Source organism: Lepidochelys olivacea, assembly GCF_965140295.1.
Source record: "Lepidochelys olivacea isolate rLepOli2 genome assembly, chromosome: 19".
Lineage (NCBI taxonomy): Eukaryota > Metazoa > Chordata > Testudines > Cheloniidae > Lepidochelys > Lepidochelys olivacea.
The window spans coordinates 8,401,814-8,424,545 of NC_140429.1; the positions used below are offsets into that span (position 1 = coordinate 8,401,814).

Consider the following 22,732-nt stretch of genomic DNA (forward strand, 5'->3'; position numbering starts at 1 on the left):
TTGGGGTTGGCCAGGCTGCACCGTTAATGTTTAATGTTCCAAGCAGAGATGACCTGATCTAAAACCATAATGCTGCAGCCCATGCCTGTCTCTAAGCACCAGTTATTGCTGTTAAAAGCTTATCCTCTGACTTCCTATGAACCTCTGTGATCCTGCGAGGGGCTGGCTGTCCTGGGATTCCTGGTGTCTGCTACCCCACAATACACAGCTTGCTTCTTCATCTCGGGTCTAGGCCTCTGTTGCCTTGCCTAGCTCTGCAGGCCCCTGGTTGATTCCTGCCCCTGTTTCTGATGGGATCCTTTCTCCCCAGGAACTGTCACGGAATGGAGTACGACCCCGAGATCTCGTCCTTCGAGGGCTCTGCCCACCTCATGAAGCTCCTGGCTGAAAACGTTTCCATGACCCAAGAATATTCCGACTTGCCCAAGAAAAATGGTTTGAGTCTAGAGGGTGTCCCTGCGCCCCTCAAGCCGGCCGTCCTCCTCCCCAGCACCAGCAAGCTGGAGCCCTCCCCCGAGAACTATGCCATCGCCTCAGGGGACGTGTACGACAACGGCTCGCTGAGCTCCCTCTTCGAGACCATTCACGTGGTACCACAGCAGCAGAGGTGGCAGCCGGACAGCACTTTCAAAGACGACCCGCAAGAGGTCAGGAGCTGTTGTGGGCAGTGTGGCCTAGTGGCTAGCGTACCAGACTGGGACTCAGGAGACTGGGTTCTAGTCCTGGCTGTGCTACTGGCCTTTTGGGTGACCCAGTGGCATTGATATAGTGGGGGTGCTGAAAGCACTTGAACAAATCTCTAAACCCTTTATCGGATGGAAACCACTTCAAGCCAGGGGGTGCTGCTGCACCCCCAGCACCCCTAGTTCCAGCACCTCTAGGGTGACCGTCACCGATCTGTGCCTCAGTTTCCCCATCTGTAAAACGGGGATACTGTCCTCCTTTGTAAAGCCCTTTGAGATCTGCTGTTGAAAAGCTTATCATCATCATCTAGGCAGCTGCCCACGAGTGAGACAGCACCTCCTGCTGCAATAGGCATCCACATGGAACAAATCCCATGCAGTCAGGTGGGATGCGGTTCCAGTTTGGACCAAGGGCCAAATTCAGACCCGGTGTAAGTGGGTACAGATCCCATCGAGTCTTTGGGTCAAATGTAGTAGTGACTTAAACAGTGGAGTAAGTGACATGCCTGGTATGTCTGGGAGGGAGATTTGCACAGTGTTGGCGTGCAAGGGGTGTGTGAAACAAGTGTGATTGACACACTGAGGGATGTGGAGCAACATCCAGGCAGGTGAGATAAGAAGAATGGGTGAGGGGGCTTCTTAACCTTCCACCTGCCTGTTTGCCCTGCTACACCCTTCCGCCCCAGGGTGTGTATGTTACTCATTGTGCACGGAAGGCCTGATCAGAGAACACTGCATTGCGTAAGCGCTCACACCCATCTCCTTAGCAATTTCCCCTCATGTTTCATACACCACCATTTGCATCTCTGCTGAAGTGGGCTCTGACCGTTGTTGGTAGCATATGACTCGCGATGGCTCAGGATTTGTCCAGAAAATTCGGAAGAGTCTCACTCTCTGTGGCTGACACACCATGAATAGTCATGCCCTGCTCTCTGGGAAAAGCATTAACTGTGGGCTCGTTAGAGCCATCTGGGTTTGCCTCAATTGGAAAATGTCCCCACCTGAGAGATGGACTTCAGTGCAGTGTCTCTAATTCTGGGCCTGGTCATGCAGTTCTTACTTCCTGGAGTCAATGGGAGCTCTGCATTAGAGACCTCATCAACTCCCATTGAATGAATAGTCTTTGCATTGACTTTGGGAGATGACTTCGGACTCCAGGATTGGCTGCTTGTAACGTTGGTAGCTGCTGTTATTAATCACTGGTGCAGGAGGGGGGCAAGTGGGAAAAGATTCCACTTTCATTTATCCTGATTTCATTTTCCCTACAGTCACTGCTCTTCGGTGATATCCTCAAATCCCAGCCGGACCAGCCATGCTCCGAGGGTTACCCTGTCGATGGTGCTAAGAGGTAATCGACAGTTCGTTCGTCTGGCCTGTCCCCTGGTTTCCAGTTCACCTGGCAGCGGTCACTTCCCCTCGTTTCATTTGCCCAGCTGCCGATCCAGGCAGGCACTCACCTTGGCAGAGTTACAGAATTAATATTTCCACAAGGGTGAGCCAGTCTGGAATAACGTCCTTAGTGTACTGAGGATGAGCGTGCTGTCAAGTGGCTATTTTGTTCCAAAAGAGAGGTGAATTTCAGTGCATATGGAAGTGAAGGACTCTTAGCAGTGGTTAGGGTTTGAGATATTGCTTGTAGAGAAAGGACCTAGAGCAAAACCTTAGATCCAAACCAGCCTTCATGGGGAAGTGCTTTTTCCCTATCACTGTCTCCGCCTGGAAACCTGACGTGTCAGCAAACGCGAGAGAACCTTCTCTATTTGTGAGCTTTCCTGCTCAGCCTGGCAAGACTCAGGGATCCACACTGTTGACTTTGCTTTGGATAAAGCAGCTGATGGGCCTTTAGAAGTCTGTCCCCTGTCCCTAGGGAGCACGGAGGGCGAGGATGCTGAGCAGGCTTCCCCACACAGCTCAGCCAATCCCAATCCAGCTTGAACTCTGGTCACCCTGCTAAGGACCTTCCCCTGAAATTGTAGCCAACCAAGGGGCGTTTACACACTGCACATAGTCCCTGTTGGGTTCTTGGGTTGAGACCACATACGTTCAGGGTGGCAGAGGGCTTCTCCTCTCGCTTACACGAGTGTAAATCAGGAGTAAGCCATTGGCATCAAGGGGGTTGTGTAAGTCACTGGTGAGTGTGGGTTAAAGGTCCCCCTTTAGGAATGTGCTGCAGCCTGTAGCTCTTTAGCTCAAGAGAGGTTCCTGGTTCAATCCCCGGAGGGGGCTGTTACAGTCACCCGGCTGTAAGTGAGCGGAGAAGCTGCTCTCTGAATCCACTGCCGCCTCTGACAGACATGCCCCCCCGACACTGCACAGCGGCGTTCACGCTAGTCGTGCTTGCTGCCGCCGATTCCACATCCTGGCCCTGGCATCTGGGCACGTTCTGCGCCAGTAGCTTCACTTGCTGCTTGTCAGCTTCAGAAGCTGCCTGGAAACAGGCTCAGTTCTTTGGGCAAATGATAGAGCAAGCACAGATCACAAGCCATGCAGGGTAAAATCTACACATCCTTCCTGAGCTGGCATTCTGGGTCCTTGCTTTCAGCCAGCAGAGGACTTATTCGCTGCCGTCTCCTTGAGTTTTTAAGGCACACGGAAGTTTAACACCCCTCAGGGCTGTTTCCTCTTCCATTTCCTGCCCTCCCCCACAAACAGATCTTTCCTGTGCTGTGGATGGTATGAAATCTGTCACTAGATAACGTGATCCTGCCTCCCAGTTTTCATTCAACTGTGACTCAGTTGTTGACAGGTTGTTCTTTCTCTCAGACAACAGCTCACCTTAATAGGCGAGAGGCTTCCTGTTTGCTGGACACCCCGACATTTTATTTATTTGTATAAATGGAGCATCCAGCTGCCACTGGCTGGTAAAACCCTTTGCCAACCAAGAGGTGCTGCCTTTGGAATGGGTTTCAGTGTTGCTAGCAGAGGGGATGAAGCTGAGGGTAAAAGAAAAGCCTGAGCCCCTCAAATGTGAGTTTTGGTCACGTTCAGATGTCGTCCAGGCTCAGGGCTTGTGTGAACGAAGTGCCAGGTGGCAGCAGAGGCCTTGGACACGTTCACTGCAGGAGGCAACAGACTTGAATTCTGTTCCCAGGTTCAGAGCACTTGCAGCTCCCACTCAGTAGCCCAGGAGACGCAAGTGGGCAGCACCTCTGACAATCGGGCTGCTGCTCGTCATCCCACATGGATACCGGTGGAGCCCGACTTCAGGCATTTCGGAAGTCTTGCTCCTGTCTCTATCATTGTTTGTGCTGGCGAGGCGTCGAGCCACTCTCTGTCCTGCAATAGCTTTGTAACCACCCCGTAGCAAAGTACCAGCTACAATAACATATGGGGATTCCTACCCTGTCAGCACAAAGTGAGGGTAGAGAGGAAGTGGGGTGCAGTGGTTAGGGCACTAGCTCAGACCTGACTTCAAGTCCCTGCTCAAATTCTTCCTCATGTGGGAACTGTGAGGCGAAATACATTAAAGATTGTGAGGCACTATGATATGGGTAGGGCCCTACCAAATTCACAGTCCATTTTGGTCAATTTCATGGTCATAGGGTTTTAAAAATCATAAATTTCCTGATTCCAGCTATTTAAATCTGAAATTTCACAGTGTTGTAATTGGAGTGTGTGTGTGTGGGAGGGTCGCAAGGTTATTGCAGGAGGGGTTGCGGTACCGCTATCCTTACTTCTGCGCTGCTGCTGGCGACGACGCTGCCTTCAGAGCTGGGCAGCTGGAGATCCCCGCTCTGAAGGCAGAGCCACCACCCACAGCAGGGCAGAAGTAAGGATGGCAGGGTATGGTAATATCACCCTTACTTCTGCCCTGCTGGGGGTGAGGCTGCCTTCAGAACTGAGTGCCCAGCCAACAGCCGCTGGTCTCCAGCCGCCCAGCTCTGAAGGCAGCACAGAAGTAAGGGTTGCAAGACCACAACCCCCTAACATAACCTTATGACCCTCCTGCAACTCCCTTTTGGATCAGGATCCCCAATTTGAGAAACGCTCGTCACCCCCATGAAATCTGTATAGTATAGGGTAAAAGCACACAAAAGGCTTTTTCTTTTCCTACGGGGGGAGACCAGATTTCACGGTCCGTGCCTTGTTTTTCGTGGCTGTGAATTTGGTAGGGCCCTAGATACGGGGTAAAATAGATGGGGGGAGTGGAAAAGAGAGAATTGCTTGTGTGTTTCCACCCTGTAACAATGGAACCTTACAGCTCTTGAGCTGGCTAAGATGTCCCTCTCGGTAACGTTCAGGCTGCAGTGGTTTTGGCTGGCAATTCCTCATTCTTTCTTTGTTCCATAGGAGTGACTTTGAATATACCCTGGGCTCCCCCAAAGCCATTCACATCAAATCTGGGGACTCGCCCATGGCCTACCTCAACAAAGGACAGTTCTACCCCGTCACCCTGAGGACAGCTGGAGACGGCAAATGTTTACACTTGTCCTCAAATAAAGTGAAGGTAAGAGACACGCCGGCTGCTTTGCTGACAGACGCTATAAATGGACGTCAGGCAACAGTGCTACCCTGGGACAGATCGTGGAGGGAAAATGTGCTTTGTGGCTCATGTTGGCTAAAAGTGATGAATGGGCCAGAGAGGCTCAGGGCATGTCAACAGACTCCGTCTTACCCGGCACCTGAAAACCATAGACTTTTCCGCTAACTTTATCATTTGGGTGGGAGATGCCCAAGAGACATTCCCACAAAACACAGGAAGCAAAAGGCTGCCTTGAAAATGCTCTGTTTGTTGAGGTGGGTTCAGGTCATCGATGATGTGTGGCCCCTTTATATCAGCTAGTTTGAAGCAAAGGGTGTGCAGTACAGGGTTAGCACCCCTTCCTAAGAGGAATATCACCCAAAGCAGGGGACTCCTATACCTGGCACAAAGCCAGCAGAGCCCTGGGGAAAGGGGGCGTTCCAGGGCAGGGTGGAGGGGAGAGAGACCATAGCCAAAGCAGACCTACACCCTGGAAATCCTGCTCTCCCACAATGGCCCATCATGGCCATTACAGCAAGTTAGAGCAGCCATGAGGGTGTTCTAACCTGTGCCAAGATGGCTCCTTGCAGCCCCAGAAAGGGGAAGTATAAACTGCCTCCCCTGGCACAGGGATGAATTTGGTCCTTTACGAATAAGCCGACCTCCATGTCCGTAGCACAGCCCGATGTTCTATGTGGGTAGAAGCTGGATGGCAATTCTGGTCTCCCTGGCTAGAAGTTGGGTCCTCTCCCTCCAGCGGTGATGGGACGGTGCACCAAGGAAGGTGTATGAAGTGCTGGGAGGTTCTCCGAGGAAATGGTCTAGTTAAGTGCAGAGCACCAGTAGAAATTAAATGCCCTGTAAATATCTTACCCTTTTGGCTGTCCCAGCCCCGTGCATGCAGCAGCACATCACCGATAGGACTCTACAGCCTGATTCCCAGTTTTGACCTTGGCCAAGTCCTTTCCCTGCTCTGGCCTCAATTTTCCCAGCAGTAAAATGGGGAGAATCATACTATCCCTTTTTTGCCAAGTGCATTAGGCCGATGGCTGAAAAGGGCTATCCCAGAGCTAAGTATGACTAACATATTAATGTGGGGCTGTTCTGCTTGTTTTTCAGAGTACTGTGATGGTCGTTTTTGACAATGAAAAGAATCCAACGGAGCAGCTAAAATTCTGGAAGCACTGGCATTCGCGACAGCCGACTGCCAAGCAGAGAGTCATTGACGTTGGTACGCAGTGGGGCTTTCCCAGGGGTGATGGTTGAATGTGTGGGTGCTCTCGGTTATTTTTAGAATAAGTTCCATGCCCATTTTGAATGCACAATAAGGCAACTTCAGCTACAGAGTTTGGAAACAGAGCTGAGCAGGGATTTTTTTGACCAAATGTTTTTTGTTAAAAAATGCCAATTTGGCGAAACCAAAAGTTTTCACCAGAAAGGTTTTGATGAATTTATCGACTTGGAAATTTTTTTAGAAAAAAAGAAAAATTTCGAAATTGTCAATGGGTCGTTTTGACATCATTCTAAATGGAAAATTCCAGTTTTTCTGTAAAAATTTTTTTGATTAACCCAAACCAATTTTTTTCCCAGTTTTTCAATTTCAAGATTTTGCCTTTTTGCCCTACGTTGGGATGGGAAGATTTTTTGAAATCTGTGAAATTTTCACAGGCCGGGAAAACCTTTTCCTTCCCAGCTCCGTTAGGAAGGTGCAGAATGACCTGTGGGCGTCAATGCCTTTCCTTCTGGGTACTTTTTAAAGGTTTAGGTTGAAATTTTCAAAAGCACCAAAATGACTTTAGGAGCCCTAAATTCCATTTTCCAAATGGACATAGGAGCCAAGTCAGTGAGACTTAGGCTCCCACATTACTGAGGCACTTTTGAAAAATCTTACCCTTTTCCTGTTAAATCGTACAAGTCCAAGATGGCAAAGACCTTCTCCCTTGCCAGCACATGGTTATTCTTATAGTGCATTGAACTTGACCTGATAACTCATATGCAAGTGTTTTGTCCATCCAGTAAGGTACCTAAAACATAGCCTAGTGGTTTGAGCAGGAGGCTAGTGGCCAGATTCTCTGTTGCACTTTGTTTCCACTGAGTGCAGCAGAGCGAGGTGGGGGCTGTTGAGCACCAGGTTATGGCTCCTTGATACTCTGCTCTAGAACTGACCACAGTGCAGGTTAGAACAGCCGGGGTGGCTGCTCTAAATTATGCCAGCTGACAAAAGTTCCTAAGGGACCATTCCCTGGCTGGGAATAGTCAGAGCACACTGCACTCCAACCACTACTCCCTCCCACCCCAACGCCACCCTTTCCACCTCCAACACATCACCTGCACTGGGGGCTATGGGAAGGTGTGGCGGGGAGGTTCATGAACTTGTTCTGTGCCTTCTGGAGTCTTTCCCAAGCTGGCGGTTTCTGCAGCAAGGCAGTTATGGCCAGTCTCCACTCCCTCTGCACCCCAGGCAGCACAAAGGAAGCAGAGTGAGTCAGAGAATCTGGCCCTAGGAATTAGTCTGAGTCCTGCCACGAGCTCAGATTCTTGTAGTCATTTGCACCTGTAAAAAGCTGCTGGTCTGATCTAGCAGAGATCTACAGTCACTTTTCACAGGTGTAAATAACAGGTTCAACCACTCAGCACCATTGGCTCTTCTGTGGCCTGTTCCTTAACCTCTGTGCACCTGAGTTGATCCAACTGTATAAAGAAAGAAACACCTATCTCGTGTGTAGGGAGGCTGAAGTGATGCTCTGACAGCTATTTTAGAAATGCAAAGCACTTGTGATGCAGTGGTGTGTTTGTGTACGCAACTCAGGACTGGCTGTGCCCATGGGACGATTGTATACCCAGGACTGGCTGTGCCCATGGGACGATTCTGTCCGGCCCCCTGCACACGTGCCCTGAAGGTGCCCTTTTGTAGAACACAAGGGCATCCTCCACACGGCGGGACCTCCCATGCACTGTACGAGTGAGGTCACGCCACACAGAAGACGTCATTTTGCATGCATGTGTAGAACTGCATGCCTGACTAAAAACGTCACGGCGGCCACTGAAGTGACTAGTTTGGCAGTCAAAGGGTAAATCATGCGTTAAATGCGTTTCAGCCGACTGTAAAGAAAACTTCAACACAGTGCAGCACATTGACGAGATGGCATACAACGCTTTGTCCTTCGTGTGGAACGCTAACGAAGAAGCAAAGGTATGATCCAATCACGGAGGGGAAAGGAGAGGGCTTGTTCTGAGGCAGTTACAGTACACCTGTCTCTGAGCTGAGCACATCTTTTTCCCCTCAGCTGAACGAGAAATGGGGTTTCGAATCCAAAAATCTATTTCTCGTCACTGACCCTGTTTATTTACCAGGGTAGTGGGGGAGAGCCCCCGGCTTTTCTGTATGCTTAAGCATCACCACTAGCTAATAAACATTACGCTTACAGCTCAGTCAGGCCTGGATCTGTTTTTCTAGTGCTGGTGGGTTTTTAAGTCCGAAGAAAGCCTTTTTCATCAGAGGTCAGGGCCAGGCATATAGGCAAAGCATGTTTAAAAAAAAAACCCAGAAAACAAACCCCCCCCAAAAGCTTAAGGAACAAGAACCCTCCTCCACATTGATGCAGTAATAGCCAAACGGCATTCCCTGTGCAGGAGATCAGCTAGATGGTCCCAATGATTCCTTTTGGTGTTAAAATCTATGAGATTTTCTTACCGACATCGGAGCTTAACACAGCAGGGAAAGTTCTGGTCTCCCGTGTGTCTGCTCAGACCAGGTCCCCATTAGTACTTTGTGTTACCAGCTTCAGTCAGAAGGTGAAAGGAGCGTCAACAAACAAACAAGCCCAGAGAAAACAGACCATAAAGGAAAAGAAACCTGGGTCTCTTAAATGAGTAGCTTGGGGAACCTTTGGTTTGCTCTGGGGTCTCCACAGAGCCCTGCTTTCCGCCCAAAGGCGACCGTTGTCTTTTACAACCCCAAGAGGTTAACAAATGCCTCCAAGGCCCGGTTGTCAAGAATGGAAATATGCCAGGTATGCAGCAAGTCCTTGGGGGCACCGCAGCCAAACACAATTTAGCTGTTACCAGAAACTTTGGTCCGCACGCTGGCCTGGGGCTACTTCAGGGTGAGACTTCAGAGAGCTGAAAAGTCTGGGAGCTGCCAAGAGAGGCCAGCTAAATAGGGCTGTCTGTAGTACTTCTTATGCGAGTTGTCATTCATAATTCTTCTTCTTGCCGCTACACTTAATGCAACAGATAAGTGGCTTCTTTTCAGTCCAGAAGTATTGGCTAGGCCTGACTTCAGGGTCAGATCCTCCGCACAGGCCCCATTAAATTGTGCTGATTTACACCGTCTGAGGGAACTGGTCCTAGTATTTGTCTCCAAAAACTCCAGGGAAAATATCTGGGTTGCACAGATGAGTTTGTAGTTTGGAATTGGAACTAAGGCTGTGTGAGTGCCCAGCGTTCTCTTCACATTTCCCACCGCAGACAGTGATGCCTGAGACAGGTTTCAGGAAGAGTTATTTATTTAACTAACAAGGACTGTAGGTGCTGGAAATAGGGGGTCTGAGGGTCCTGTTGGAATTTTGCAACAGTACTATGGCTTCCAATACAAGAGTTGCAGAAGCCTCCTGGTGCTGCCGCACCCCGTGGCTTGAAGTGGTTTCCATCATATCCAAGGCTTAGAGTTTGGTTCCATGGCTCTCAGCACCCCCCCGACTATACTAATTCTTCCAGCCTCCCTGCCAAGGACTAATTTCCAAAGGGAGCCCAGTCGTGCGGTGATCTAGCCTGCCTCCGTCTCTGCAACTGGCTCCTGTCTGTGTGTAACAAAGGGGCGTGCCCGAATCCAACTGGCAGCATTGCCCCTCAACGGAAATCTCAGTGAGAATATTCGCAGGCAAACATGAGGCCTGACCCAAGGCCCGCTGAAGGTGACTGGAGCGTTTCTGTCGCCTTAATAGTGCTCAGAGAGGCCTTTGGCAGGGCTGTGAGGAACAGGTTGCAACATCATTAGAATATCCAACTTGTCCAAACCAAAGTGTCCCTCTGGATGGACTGTACCATCTGCGGGGAGTAGGCTGTGAAGAGCAGATGGGAAGATGTGAGGAGGGGAGATCTCTTTATTATAGCACAGAGGTGAGAGGCAGCATGTGGTCGTGATGGGGAATGTAGTGAGTGCAGCCCTAGGATCAGATTCGCCATCGCCCTGCATCTGGGGCAGCCATTTACACCAGTGCAGAGAGGGCATGCAGCACGACTGAATCAGAATAATAGCGTTAAGCCCACTCCTGGCTGGTGTAAATGACTGCATGCAGGCAGTGCAGGGCAGCAGAGAATCTGCTAGATCTAAGCTGGTGAGGAGTGGTTGGGTACTGGCTGGATGAAAGTTGGGAAGGCTGGAGGGATGAATCTCAGAAGAAACCGAAGAGTCAATTGTCCTCTGATGATGTCCTTCCCTCTGTCATTTAAAATCCCAGGATTGCAGGTTAGCATTCAAGCTGTGCCATTCTCCCTTCTTATCTGCAGGTTTTTATTGGGGTGAATTGTCTGAGTACAGACTTCTCCTCCCAGAAAGGAGTGAAGGGTGTCCCTTTAAACCTCCAGATTGACACCTACGATTGCGGCCCTGGGACAAGCCGGCTGGTGCACCGAGCCGTCTGCCAGATCAAGATCTTCTGCGATAAGGTAGACAGCCTCTCCCTCCCTTGGGAGAACTGCTTCCAGAGAATTTTATACTCACTCCAAACTAGCACAAAAGACCTGAAGCCACTGAATGAGTTGGCGAGGATGAGAACCCTGAATAGACAGGTTCAGCTATCTTGGTGAGAAGAGACTGATTTAGCCAGTGTGTCTGGATCACTGAGCTTGCAGAAGTTAGAGATGGACAGAGCTGTTGGAGGATCTAATCCATCCCTGGCCTAAGTAGGATTCTGCCCTGTAACTTATTCTCTAGTCCTATCAAAGACTCAAGAGTTGAGACTTTCCCCACTCCCTTTGGAGGCTGATTTGCAGTCTTGTAGCTCTCAGGGTTTGGTTTTCCTGATGTTTAGCCCATATTTTCCATTTTAAAAGGGGGTGTTTTTTTCTTAACTTTAGAAATATCAGGAAGGTCTGGTCTTATTTTCCTGAAAGACCTCTGGGAGGTGTTCAGGCTGTTTACTGTGAGTTCCTGCCCCTTGGGATGTGGAATTTTTTTAACAAGGGCTTCCATTATCCTAAGTGTTAATTAGTCAATTAAGTTAACTGTGTATTAATTAAAAAAAGATTTACGTAATTTGACTAATAATTCCCTCCCCTTTCAATTGGTCACATTTTACGCTCTTAAAATTCCACTAGTTTTCCAGTCACCACAGAGTCTTCCACTCTGAGGCGGATCAAGTGCAAAGTGCAAAAGTCAGGTGCTCAGACACCATGGTGATGGGTAGATAGTGTGTCATATTTAACTCAACAGGGGGGCATTGTGCCCTAGTGGATGAAGCACGTACAGGACTAGGGCTCAGGAAACCTGGGTTCTATTCCTGCTCCGCTACTGGCCTGCTGGGTGATGTTGGGCAAGTCACTTCCCCTATCTGTACCTCAGTTTCCCCATCTATAAAATACTTCTCTCTTTTTGTAAACTGCTTTGAGATCTACTGATGAAAAGTGCAATGTAAGAACAAGGTGGTATTATTATTATTATTATTTATTATTATTAAAAGAAAAGGGCAACAAAAATGATTAGGGGTATGGAACAGCTTCCGTATCAGGAGAGATTAATAAGATTGGGAAAGAGACAACTAAGGGGGATATGATTGAGGTCTATAAAATCATGACTGGGGTAGAGAAAGTAAATAAGGAAGTGTTATTTACTCCTCCTTATAACACAAGAACTAGGGGTCACCAAATGAAATGAATAGGCAGCAGGTTTAAAACAAACAAAAGGAAGTATTTCTTCACACAATGCACAGTCAACCTGTGGAACTCTTTGCCAGAGGATGTTGTGAAGGCCAAGACTATAACAAGGTTCAAAAAAGAACTAGATAAGTTCAGTGAGGGTAGGTCCATCAATGGCTATTAGCCAGGATGGGCAGGGATGGTGTCCCTAGCCTCTGTTTGCCGGAAGCTGGGAATGGGCGACAGGGGGTGGATCGCTTGACGATTCCCTGTTCCGTTCCTTCCCTCTGGGGCACCTGGCTTTGGCCACTGTCAGAGGACAGGAAACTGGGCTAGATAGACTTTTGATCTGACCCAGTATGACCGTTCTTATGTTCTCAAAAGGCTCGTTGACTGGACCTTTTCAAACCTTGCTGCGCCCCACAAACAGAGCCTTGTTTCCGTGTCAGTGCTGCTGTTATGGAGACTGAGAGGGTTAGCGGCCTTTTTTTGCTCCCCATTTAAGAGGCAAATGTCCAGTAAAAACAGCAACAATGGGCCAGATTCTCTGCTGACGCGCAATTTCTGCTGAAGGCAATGGAGCTGCACCAGCAGGGAATTTAGCCCAATCTTCTTAGCATATTAAAAGGTAAAGGTAAGACGTGATCCGAGCCCAGACCTGGGAGTTCGGACACCTCAGTGCTGATCCCAGCTCTGAGACAGTTTTGTCCTTTGGCTTTGGGTAAGTCACTTAGCCCCTCTGGGCCTCAGTTTCCCAGGGATGTTTGCTGTAAAGCAGAGTACTGTTAACCCTATACCTGCTAATTTTTGCCTCACCTTCCCCACAGGGAGCAGAGAGGAAAATGCGAGACGATGAGCGCAAGCAGTTCAGAAGGAAAGGGAAATGCCTGGACTCCAATAACAATGGTTAGTATAAGGACTAGTGACCGGGAGGGTACAAGGGGCCTGATCCAAAGCCCACTAAAGTCAATAGGAGTCTTTCCACTGACGCCAGTGAGCTCTGGATCAGGCCCAGAGTGAGTTGGTAAACAGTGTACAAGGATGAGATCCACCCAAACTAGCATCAGAGCCAGAAAACAGTGTGTGCCCAGGACAGGGAGACAGGAGAACCTGGGCTCTCTGCCGCTGACGCACTGTGTAGCCTGGAGCAATTTGCTCAGATCCTGCAGAGATGGACAGAGATTAAGTGCTTAGATGGACAGATAGACCTAACCTCTCTCTGCGTCTCACTGTCCCAGCGACGATACCTGCCTGAGCGAGGTGTTGGGAGGATTTATTAGTCCTGGCTGGGAACGCTTTGAAAAAGTTGAGCACTGTCTGAGAGCTGAGAACTGGGCTAATGTGTCGCTCCCGTTGGAATGTGAAATAATGTAACGCGGGTGAAGAGAGTGTGAAACAGGGATTTGTTATGTTACTTACCACAGCCCTGTCCTTCCTAATGCAATGCAGTATTCGACAATTGTTGCTTGGGCAAGCCTATTCGAGCAGGGCAGCTGTAGGGCACGTACTAGAGCCAACAGACAGTGTGGGATAACAAAAGGCAGATGGTTCCTTCATGAGGAGGTCCGGAGAGGCTGGGTGGCTCATTCTCTGCACGCCGCATCACTTGTCCCCCCTCGGGTGTCAGTTCCAAGGTCAGTCGTTCCTGTCTGATGGCCAGGGGTCCAAGGGCAATGAGATGGTCTTGGGCCTGTTGAATGGGCACCTACAGGCGGTTCCTTCAAGCCATGAGTGAGGCGTTTGAGCTTGCACCTGCTATACCCATTCTGGGGTTAAATGGGGCTTGTCTCCAGAGCTGTTAACCTCCTCCTGGCGGGGACCAACCCCGGCCGTCTCTCAGTCCGGGAGGAGGAAGCTGGGTGAGCAGAAGGGTTCTCTGCCTCTGTGGGACTTTTTTCTGGTCCCATGTCCATGCATGCCTCCAAGCACATTTGCTCTGGGCAGCATCCACTGACTCTTTGGACTTGGTCTCGGTGCAGTGGGTGCTGTCTGAGGTTCTCTGCTCAGTGTCTCCTTCCGGTTCGCTCATTTTGTGACCTGCACCCCCACTCCTGTTTTATTTTTTGTTGCCCATGCTCACTTGATGTCTGGGTTCTGTGGCCCCTCCCTCATCTGTGCCAACGGGGCCTTTTGATCTGGTAGACTCCAGCCAGCGCTCCTCCTCGTCAGGTCGGCTAGTGTCTTTCACCGGCACGAATGGCTCTTCCAATAAGGACAAATAAAATAAAACCTCCTTTGGAAACAGTTAAGGGTAAAGGCCATGAACTGTCCTAAATTTGCACACCAACCTCATCCATCTATGGATGAGAGTTAGGGCTTTATTCACCGCTCATTAAGAAATATCTTGTGTTTCATGCACTCTGTACGAGTAACACGCGAGTAACTCTTAAAGCTTTGGGCTGTTTGTTCTCAGTGCATGCGGATGAATCTCTGTCATAACGTGACAGCTCCCACTGATGTGAGGAAGCTGCAGACTGGCAAAGCTTTTCTGAAATGAGATTTCCTGTTGTTCCCGTAGGTTTGAAAGGCTGTTTGCTGTCTGGCTTTCGAGGGAACGAAATCACATTCCTCAGGCCGGAGACGGATTTAGAAACCGAGCCGGTCTTGTTTATTCCAAATGTCCATTTTTCAAATCTTCAGAGATGTGGTGTGGTAAGTCCTTGTTAAAACATCCCTCGAACACACATACACACAAACGTATAACTTGAAAGCTGGGTCAGTGGAGTGGGTCCTAGAGACACTAATTGCATCGTGAACAGGAAAAGAACCCACAGCGTCAATTTTATTAACTAACAATTTCAAGGCGAAGGGAGATTTAATTTGTGGAAAGGTGAACTTGAGGAAAAGGTTTTTTTCAAGAAGGGCTGTGTAAGGATTACCTGCAAATTTGCACAGTGGATTGAGCTGGAAAGAGTAAAAACATTTTCAGAAAATGACCCCTAGCAAAATTCCTCCATTCAAAACACCTCCACCTGTGGGATATCCTTCAGCTTCTCCCCTGCCTCTCTCTGTGTTCCCAGGTTTCAGAGTAGCAGCCGTGTTAGTCTGTATTCGCAAAAAGAAAAGAAGGACTTGTGGCACCTTAGAGACTAACCAATTTATTTGAGCATAAGCTTTCATGAGCTACAATTCACATCCGATGAAGTGAGCTGGAGCTCACGAAAGCTCATGCTCAAATAAATTGGTTAGTCTCTAAGGTGCCACAAGTCCTTCTTTTCTTTCTGTCTTCCCTCCAGCTGGGAAGAGCTGGGCTTCACAAGTGATCAGTAGCGCTCCAGAGGCTATCACTCAAGAAGTTGAGTTGCCACCTGTCTGAGTTTGTCCAAATGGGCAAATTCAGCCATGACAACATGGTGGCGTCCCGACACCACGTCGTCTTGCAACAGGATGATATTTTGGTGCAACAGTGTTGAGGCTAGGGAACGGGAGAACTTGGTCTGCCACACCAGAATCTGCTGAGAAACCATGGGCTCTGGATTCAGAATTGATTGCGAGATTCAAGCTCTTTTTGGTTCTGACAAGATGTGTATTCTGGACTGTTGTCTGTGGGACAGGAATCACAGTGGATGAGACTCTATCAGGCTTTCACTTCGTCAGAAAGACGTGGATGTGTGTTTGTTCTTTAATTACAGTTTCCTGGGGGAAATGACGGTATAAGAGGAAAAAATCATCCACCTTTAAAACAAAAATATCAGCCGGGTTTGCAAACCTGAGACCAGCCCATGTTGTTCCATCCCCGGCTGAATTATTCTATTCCAGTGATGACAGCATTGTCATGCTACTGCATCACCCCACGGCACATCCCAACAAGGCATTTCACAGGCCCCCAAACTCCCGAATGTTCTGCAGATGGGTAGGCCCTTCCCATTGAAAAGGGGATAATGCTGCTCTACAAGGGATGCCAAGCTTCCCGCCAGACCAAGCAGCTGGGGATAAGCTAAGAATCCATTGCTGAAATCTTGGTTCCACTGAAGTCAATGGCAAAACTGCCCTGGATTTAAATGGAGCCAAGATTTCACCCCATATATGCACATCCCTCCCCTGAACCCTACACAGCCATATTCTGCCTTCAGCTGCATGGCTGTAGCCAAGGCCAGGATCGGGCCATGATGTCGACGGTGAGAATGAGGATCTTAGTGGGGAACCCATCATGGGGCAGATTATGGGCTCTTTAAAACAAAATTTAAACTAAAACAATTTTTTTTTCTTTTCATTCAAGGTGCTTCCTGCTGCTGCTGTTTCTAACAACGTTAACAGGTAGGAAAGGACACGTCTTTTTTGGACTTATCAATCTTTTCGCCTCTTCGGGCCAATAATTGTTTTGATACCTGTTGAGCTTAGCACACATACCAGCTACCTACAGGTGCACCATCTGCCCGAACTGAAGTCTTCTATCATGTAACGGTGTGGAACGGCCTCTCATAACACACAGCCCCACCCCACAAAAAGACTGCTGTAATGTTTCCTTTACCACCCCGAAAGACTATTGGGGCTAATCGGGTGACGCGACAGGCTTAAAAATCACAATGATCCCTGACTAGGCTCGGAAGGGCTAAGGTAGCCAAAGGCAGAGGCAGCTGTAAAGGAAGCTGAAAGAGAGAGAAACCCTTGCTTTCAAAATCACTGAGGTGGGAAGTTCAGATACCCGCCTTAGCCTGATCCAAAAGTCAGTGGAGAGACCGTCATTAACTTCAACAGGTTTTGGACCGGGCCCAATAATCCCGAGACGTTACATGTCTTTTGCCTGGGATGTAAAACCCTCACCGCTTGTGATCACTGAAGAGCCTGTTGCACTCAAGGAAAGGGGTGTTCTCCTCGGTGTCCTTTCCACAGTCCAGCTCCGGTAATGATTCTGTCACCGGTGTTTGGGAACCTCCGCTTTAACTGTTGGAAAGTTTGCTTCTGTCATACGTCTTCCTGATGGTCTCCTCTCGTGTTTACTTAGGTTGCCATTAAAACGGAGCTGTCCCTCCTTCTCGGATGAGTTTGACCCTTCACCTTCCAAACTAGCCAAAGAAGAAGATGCAAAGAGAGGTATTGTAATTATTGAGATTATCGTAGCACTGAGCAGCCCGAACCACAGCCCAGGCCCCCATGTTGCTAGGCGCGGGGCAAACACAGAACAGAGGGTCCCTGCCCCAAACAGCTTCCAGAACCTCCCCGATGGGAATTCAATTCGTTTGGCCAGTGGTTCATCACTTGGCCCAACTCACTCAGGATCTTCATTTAAATGGGATCCTACGAGCTTTGGAAATGTGCTGCAAACACCTGCAACCAGTGGTTTAAAAGCTGCCTGTTGTCTGTCCCAGTCTTGTTATATGTGCGGAGGGAATCCGAGGAAGTATTCGATGCTCTCATGTTGAAGACGCCAGATCTCCAAGGACTCAGGAATGCTGTAAGTTTCGTGCCATGACTATGCCACATAAACTGCAGTGTGTTTTAGGAAATCTGTGCTCGGACGGGTGTTAGAATTAACTCCCTGTGCAGGGGCTCAGCACAAGGACGGTGCACCACTTCTATCTCCCGTCTGCCCTGTTTTGAGGATCTAAATGGTGCATGGGCCTTGTGCTAAGAATTCCAGCCCGTCACATCAGATGACTTTTTCTGATGTGAATTCCAGCCAGTGAAAGTGTCATCTGATGTGTTGAGAGCTGTGGCGTGAGAGGTGAGCTCTCTCCAACTTTTGTTCAGATCACAATATAAAAGCCCTGGGATTCTCCTTTTATTACAGTGTTTTCATACTTTCAGCTGTAAAACATCCCTCACCATTCCCTGGCTCTGTCTGCGGGGGATCTGAAGTCAGGGCAAGTCTACCTGCTATCCACCTTGGGTTGGAATTTTCTGTTTGAGGAACACACAAGGCATATTTCTGTGATGATTATCAGAAGAATCCTCGATAACCCTAGCTCCTCTTTCGGGGGATGGAATAAAACAAACAATAAACCTAAATGATCCAATGGTGCCTTTATGGCAGTGCTTTGGGTGGGGTGGGGAGGGAGGGCCTTTTGCTTTTGCGAACTTTTAAAAACCGAGGAGAGGCAGGTTGCAGAATGTCAGGTTATAGCTTCCTCACCCTGGCAATGCAGCCAAAAACCTTCAGAGAAAATGCTGCAGAATGAATGTAAAACTCTCCCTCAGCTTCCAAACCTGCTCAGAGCATCATCAAAGTGCTTATGATGCTAGAAGCCTTTGCAGCTTGACCCAGAACCTCAGCAAAAGTCGTGATTGGAAGGGATTCAGGGCTATCGGAGTCAGACATGCACTTTCTGTTGGTAATGGGCAGCATCAAACCAAAAGCTATAAGGTGCAGAGGCTTTGCACAGGTGCATTAGTCTCTGTGCGCATGAAGTTGCAGGGCTGGGGCCCAAACGGACCAGATGGGGAAAGGAAGGGAAGGGGAACAGAGTTGACTTCCCAAGGTCACGTACCGCTTCCGTGGTGGAGCCAGGAGTTAACATCCAGGTCTCCTGATTCCCATTCAACCGTGCAGCATCAGCAAAAGGCCAGGTTACTGTAGTAACCCCAGTATAAGCCGCAGTGTGGTCGATCATTGCTCTAGCGTTTTTTATAAGGAGGCGGCGGGGGGAATTCCTGCAGTGAGGAGTGACCCAAAGGCAAAGATCCCTTTTATTTTATCTGCTGGAATTTCATTTTGAATGTGCAAAAAAAAAAAAAAGATTGTAAAGTGTCACGTTTTCTCCTGCAGATTTCAGAAAAATATGGGCTGCCTGAAGAAAGCATCTATAAAGTCTATAAAAAATGCAAACGCGGGTAAGCAAATCTCTGATCTGCATTTGCACTGGGCGCCTAGGATCTTTGTACCCTTGGGTGCCCTGCCACAGGATGAAACCGTATTTTAACAAGATAATAAATACCAAAGCTATGTGAGGTCTGTGCCATTTGGGGCATGTAAAACACAGAATTCTTTCTGCCCTTTAAAGATTTGGGATAACGTTTGTTTGTACTAACTTTATTTTGAGTGGTGAAGTCTCCTCGGGAAGGGTGTGTGTGAGGGGGAGTTGGCTGGGTGGTTTAATGGAGGATCTCTCAGAGTGAAAGCCTGAGCTTAGAGTGAATTTATCTTATCTCAATCTGCGAGGGACAAATGTTTGCTTCTCACAACTAGTGTGCATAACTGGCATCAGGCCTTGCCCGGATCAGGACTGGCCAGTGTGGAGTCTGACTAGCCTGTTGGGCTGCAGAGAAAACAGCAGGGTTAGAAAGCTTTGCATTGTGTTCCACTGACTCTTCACAAGGGTTAGGTGCAAACAGGGCACCTCCTCTCCCAGTTTTGCCAACTCATCAGCCATCATTCGCTACTGGAGTGATCCACAGCCATGGGAGTCCTTCCTGGACTCTGGTAGGTGATGGTCAGACCCTACATATGAACACGCACCCTGAATTTATAGATGACCCTGACAGAATGAACGTTAACATGGATTTAGACATACATTCCTGCCTTGATTAAGAAAAGGATTTGTATCTCCTGCTGAAAGCAACACTATGAAAACGCGTTGTTCTTTGATGCATTGGTTTGATGTGCTAGGGACAACAGGCCCTGTCTAGAGCAACCTTCCAAGCCTGAGCTAAGTCAGTGGTAATGAAGGTTGTTACCATCTGTTGGTGGTTTGGTGGCTCATGTGAAATGAGTCAGAGGGGGTGAGTCTCACCTGGTTCCAGCATGTTCATATCACAAAGCACCACCTCTGTAGGTACTAGCTGGCTCCCAGTGTTGATAGTCCCAAGGATTGACTAACCCCTAGACTGAACTCCCTTCTCTCCCCTATAGGTGGTCCCTCCAGATCATGGTTAAGGTACATTGAGCAAGATCTTCAGCTGGTGTAAACTGGTGTCACTGCATTGACATGAACGGAACTATGCAAATTCTCACCAGCTGATGATCTGCCAATCCATTATGGAATTCAATGGAAAATAAAAATTCAGGGGTGATGTAAAAAATTTCCAAGAGGTCTCTGAGAACTTTGGGCTCCATCTCCACTAACACTGGAATGAATGAGACTGGGAAAGTCCTCTTAGAGTCTGCCTTTGATAACCACACAGGGTTTGTGAAGGCAGCTTTAGTCAATGTCCGCGTTGGACAGTATTTTACTCTGGTACTTTTGATTCACACCTTTGCCTGTTAGCTGTTAGAGATGGCTCCTTAATGACTTCCTGGAAACAAGCCGGTGGCCTTTTCACTCCCAGGGTTGAGTTGTCCAAGAGTTTCCTTCAATGACTTCAGAAGAGTAAAACTGTCATCATGGTGATGTCTGCACATCCTGCCGTGGCAGTGTGGGAGATTAACTTCAAGGACAGCTCTGTCCCTACCCTGCCCTACAAAGTGATTGGAGGACTTTTCACACAACGCACAACTGGCCATTGCCAGGGGATGCTGTAAAAGCCAAACAATTATTTGGGTTGAAAAGAGAACTGGATATGTTCATGGCAGACAGGTCTATCAACGGCTATCAGCCAAGATGGTCAGGAATGTCACCCCGTGCTCTTGGTGTCCCTCAGCCTGACAACCAGAAATTGGGAGTGGAAGACAAGGGTAGCTCATTCCATAACTACCCTGCTCTGTATACTCCCCCTGAAGCTCAGGTATGAGCCACTGTCGGAGACACAATACTGGGCAAGATGGACAATGGGTGACCCACTGTGGCAGCTCTTATGGGAATAGACACTTTGAGGGGTATGCAGCACTGTCAGCTTGTTCTCAGCTGATCATTTGATACTGTAATAAAGCTCATGAGAACGGGTTTGCCATGCAGCAGGACTCTCACTAATCTTCTGTCAAAGGGCTCATGTTGCCAGACAAAGACTACGTCGAGTGCACTTTCATTGTGCCCTACCCACCTCTGAGGTGCTTGTTGTGTCTGGAAAACCCTGGTCCTGGGCCACCAAGCCGCAGCTTGACGTTATTGTGTACTGTTGTAATTATAACTTGGGAGCAACGAACAGCAAATAATAGCAATGCCCTCCTCAGAGACAGAGCAAATAGCTTTGTTAAGCTGCCATTGTCTGAAAGGGAGGCTTTGATTGTTGAAGTTGAAGGATCCCTCCTAGCCACGAGGTGATCCTTAGCCTGGAAAGAGATCAAGAATTTCACCTGAAGTTGTTGTACAGCATCTTGCTTTCTTTGCTAAGTAACCCCAGAGGAAAAAGTTGAAGATTGGAGCTGGTGCTGCAGGTGGGAGATTGGGTTGTTTTGTAACCAAACCATGTGCAAAGTGTGATTTTGAGGTGTAATCAGACCTGATAGGGAGCACCCCCCGATGACAAACATGTCTCCCCTATGTGGAAGAGCTTGTGCTTAGGCAAGGTTGGGGGAGCCTGGGGAAAGGGCTTCTGGGAATCAGCCTTTTCTTAGTTTAGACTAAGTGATTCTTGGAGGACCTCACTGAAGGTGAATCCAAACCCCAGTCAGTGATCTGCCTGAGCATGCCTACTGCTGCTCTCCTTTCGGTTCCCAGTTCAGCCCCAAAGCTGCTGCTTCGGAAATTCTCTTTCTAAGGTAACCTATGACTGCCCCCAAGATGCTGGTGGGGAGGAGAGTTTTGCTTTGTTGAGAGTTTGCAGGGCAATATGGCACTTGCTGAACATAGCTTCTTTGCAGATCCTGCGCAGCTGTGGGGCATTAGCTGAAACACTCTTTAAACAGGCCTTGTTACTCCAGCATGCTGAGATATGTGCAGATGAAGCCAGCTCCTGCTCTCTGTTTTCCTAGCAGTCAGAGACACCGAGTTATAGCTGGCGTCTCTTGTACAATTGTGGAAGTGTTAATCACATGTGAAAAACCCTTCAGGGCTTGATCCCTATTGGCAATGGGCAGGATCCTCCACTGGTGTAAAATGGCATAGCTCTGTTGACTTTAATGGAACGACATGGGTTTACACCAACTGGGGATCCATTGATTTCAGTGGAGGGGTGCATCCCTGAGAACGAGCTAATTGCTATTTTCCAGAACGAGTTCTGAAATAAATAACTCTGAACCACTCCCTTCCCCCAGTGAATGAGGAAAGACTCATCCACTGCCAGGCTTATTTTCGTAAATCTAGACAGTGAGTCCTCCACGCACACACAGCTATGATCGCACCTTGCAAGCACCAGGGACTGCCTGGAAAATGAATGAATTGTTTTTACTGGCACAGGGCCAGGTTTTAGCGCAGAGGGAGACAGGAGAATTAGATTGACGCCAGTTTGTGCATTAGGTGGTTTTGGTGACGGGGCTCCTGACAAGCGTCTAACAAGGCGGAAGAAACCGGCCCAGAATGTTGGCAGCGGCTAGCGTGTGCCGGGGGTAGGTTAAAGTGACTCTTGCTGCTGTCCTGTTCTGCTGAGGTCGGTGTGAGGAGGTCTGAGTGAAGTGGGCTTCCCGGGTGGGTCTTCTAACATGCTCGGCACTGGTGTCTGCCTGGCAGTTTGATATTGAGGTCAGTGGGAACAGAGCAACAAGCCCCGTGGGCGTCAGAAAATCCCATCCCACGGCTCAAGGCCCAGGGGCAGGAGGGTGCTTCAATATGGGTGTAGCTTTCAGCAAACGGGTAGCCCTGACTGGGACCGGTCACATGCTTAGAGTTAGGAGGGAACCTGAGCCTGTTCCTGAATCAAGGCCTTAAGCGTCAGCTTGGCAGCCCTGGAGGCTGGCATCTTCTATCCAAAGACCAAGATAGCATGGGCAGCAGCAGTGCCAGTCTCCCCCCCCCACACACACACACATCTGACCTCC

General features: G+C 48.8%; 1 protein-coding gene across 2 annotated transcripts in view; it reads left to right on the top strand.

Moving 5' to 3' along the window:
• GRHL3 (grainyhead like transcription factor 3) overlaps positions 1-22,732 on the top strand; it is a 42,839-nt gene that overhangs the window by 15,825 nt on the left and 4,282 nt on the right. For both annotated transcript variants that reach the window (XM_084609691.1, XM_084609690.1), the window contains exons 4-15: positions 311-647; positions 1,952-2,031; positions 4,974-5,130; positions 6,265-6,376; positions 8,244-8,338; positions 10,657-10,815; positions 12,831-12,909; positions 14,522-14,655; positions 16,223-16,260; positions 16,949-17,037; positions 17,313-17,398; positions 18,710-18,774. In XM_084609691.1, the coding sequence (XP_084465817.1) occupies positions 311-647; positions 1,952-2,031; positions 4,974-5,130; positions 6,265-6,376; positions 8,244-8,338; positions 10,657-10,815; positions 12,831-12,909; positions 14,522-14,655; positions 16,223-16,260; positions 16,949-17,037; positions 17,313-17,398; positions 18,710-18,774 (1,431 nt within the window). The remainder of the gene's footprint in view (positions 1-310; positions 648-1,951; positions 2,032-4,973; positions 5,131-6,264; positions 6,377-8,243; positions 8,339-10,656; positions 10,816-12,830; positions 12,910-14,521; positions 14,656-16,222; positions 16,261-16,948; positions 17,038-17,312; positions 17,399-18,709; positions 18,775-22,732) is intronic.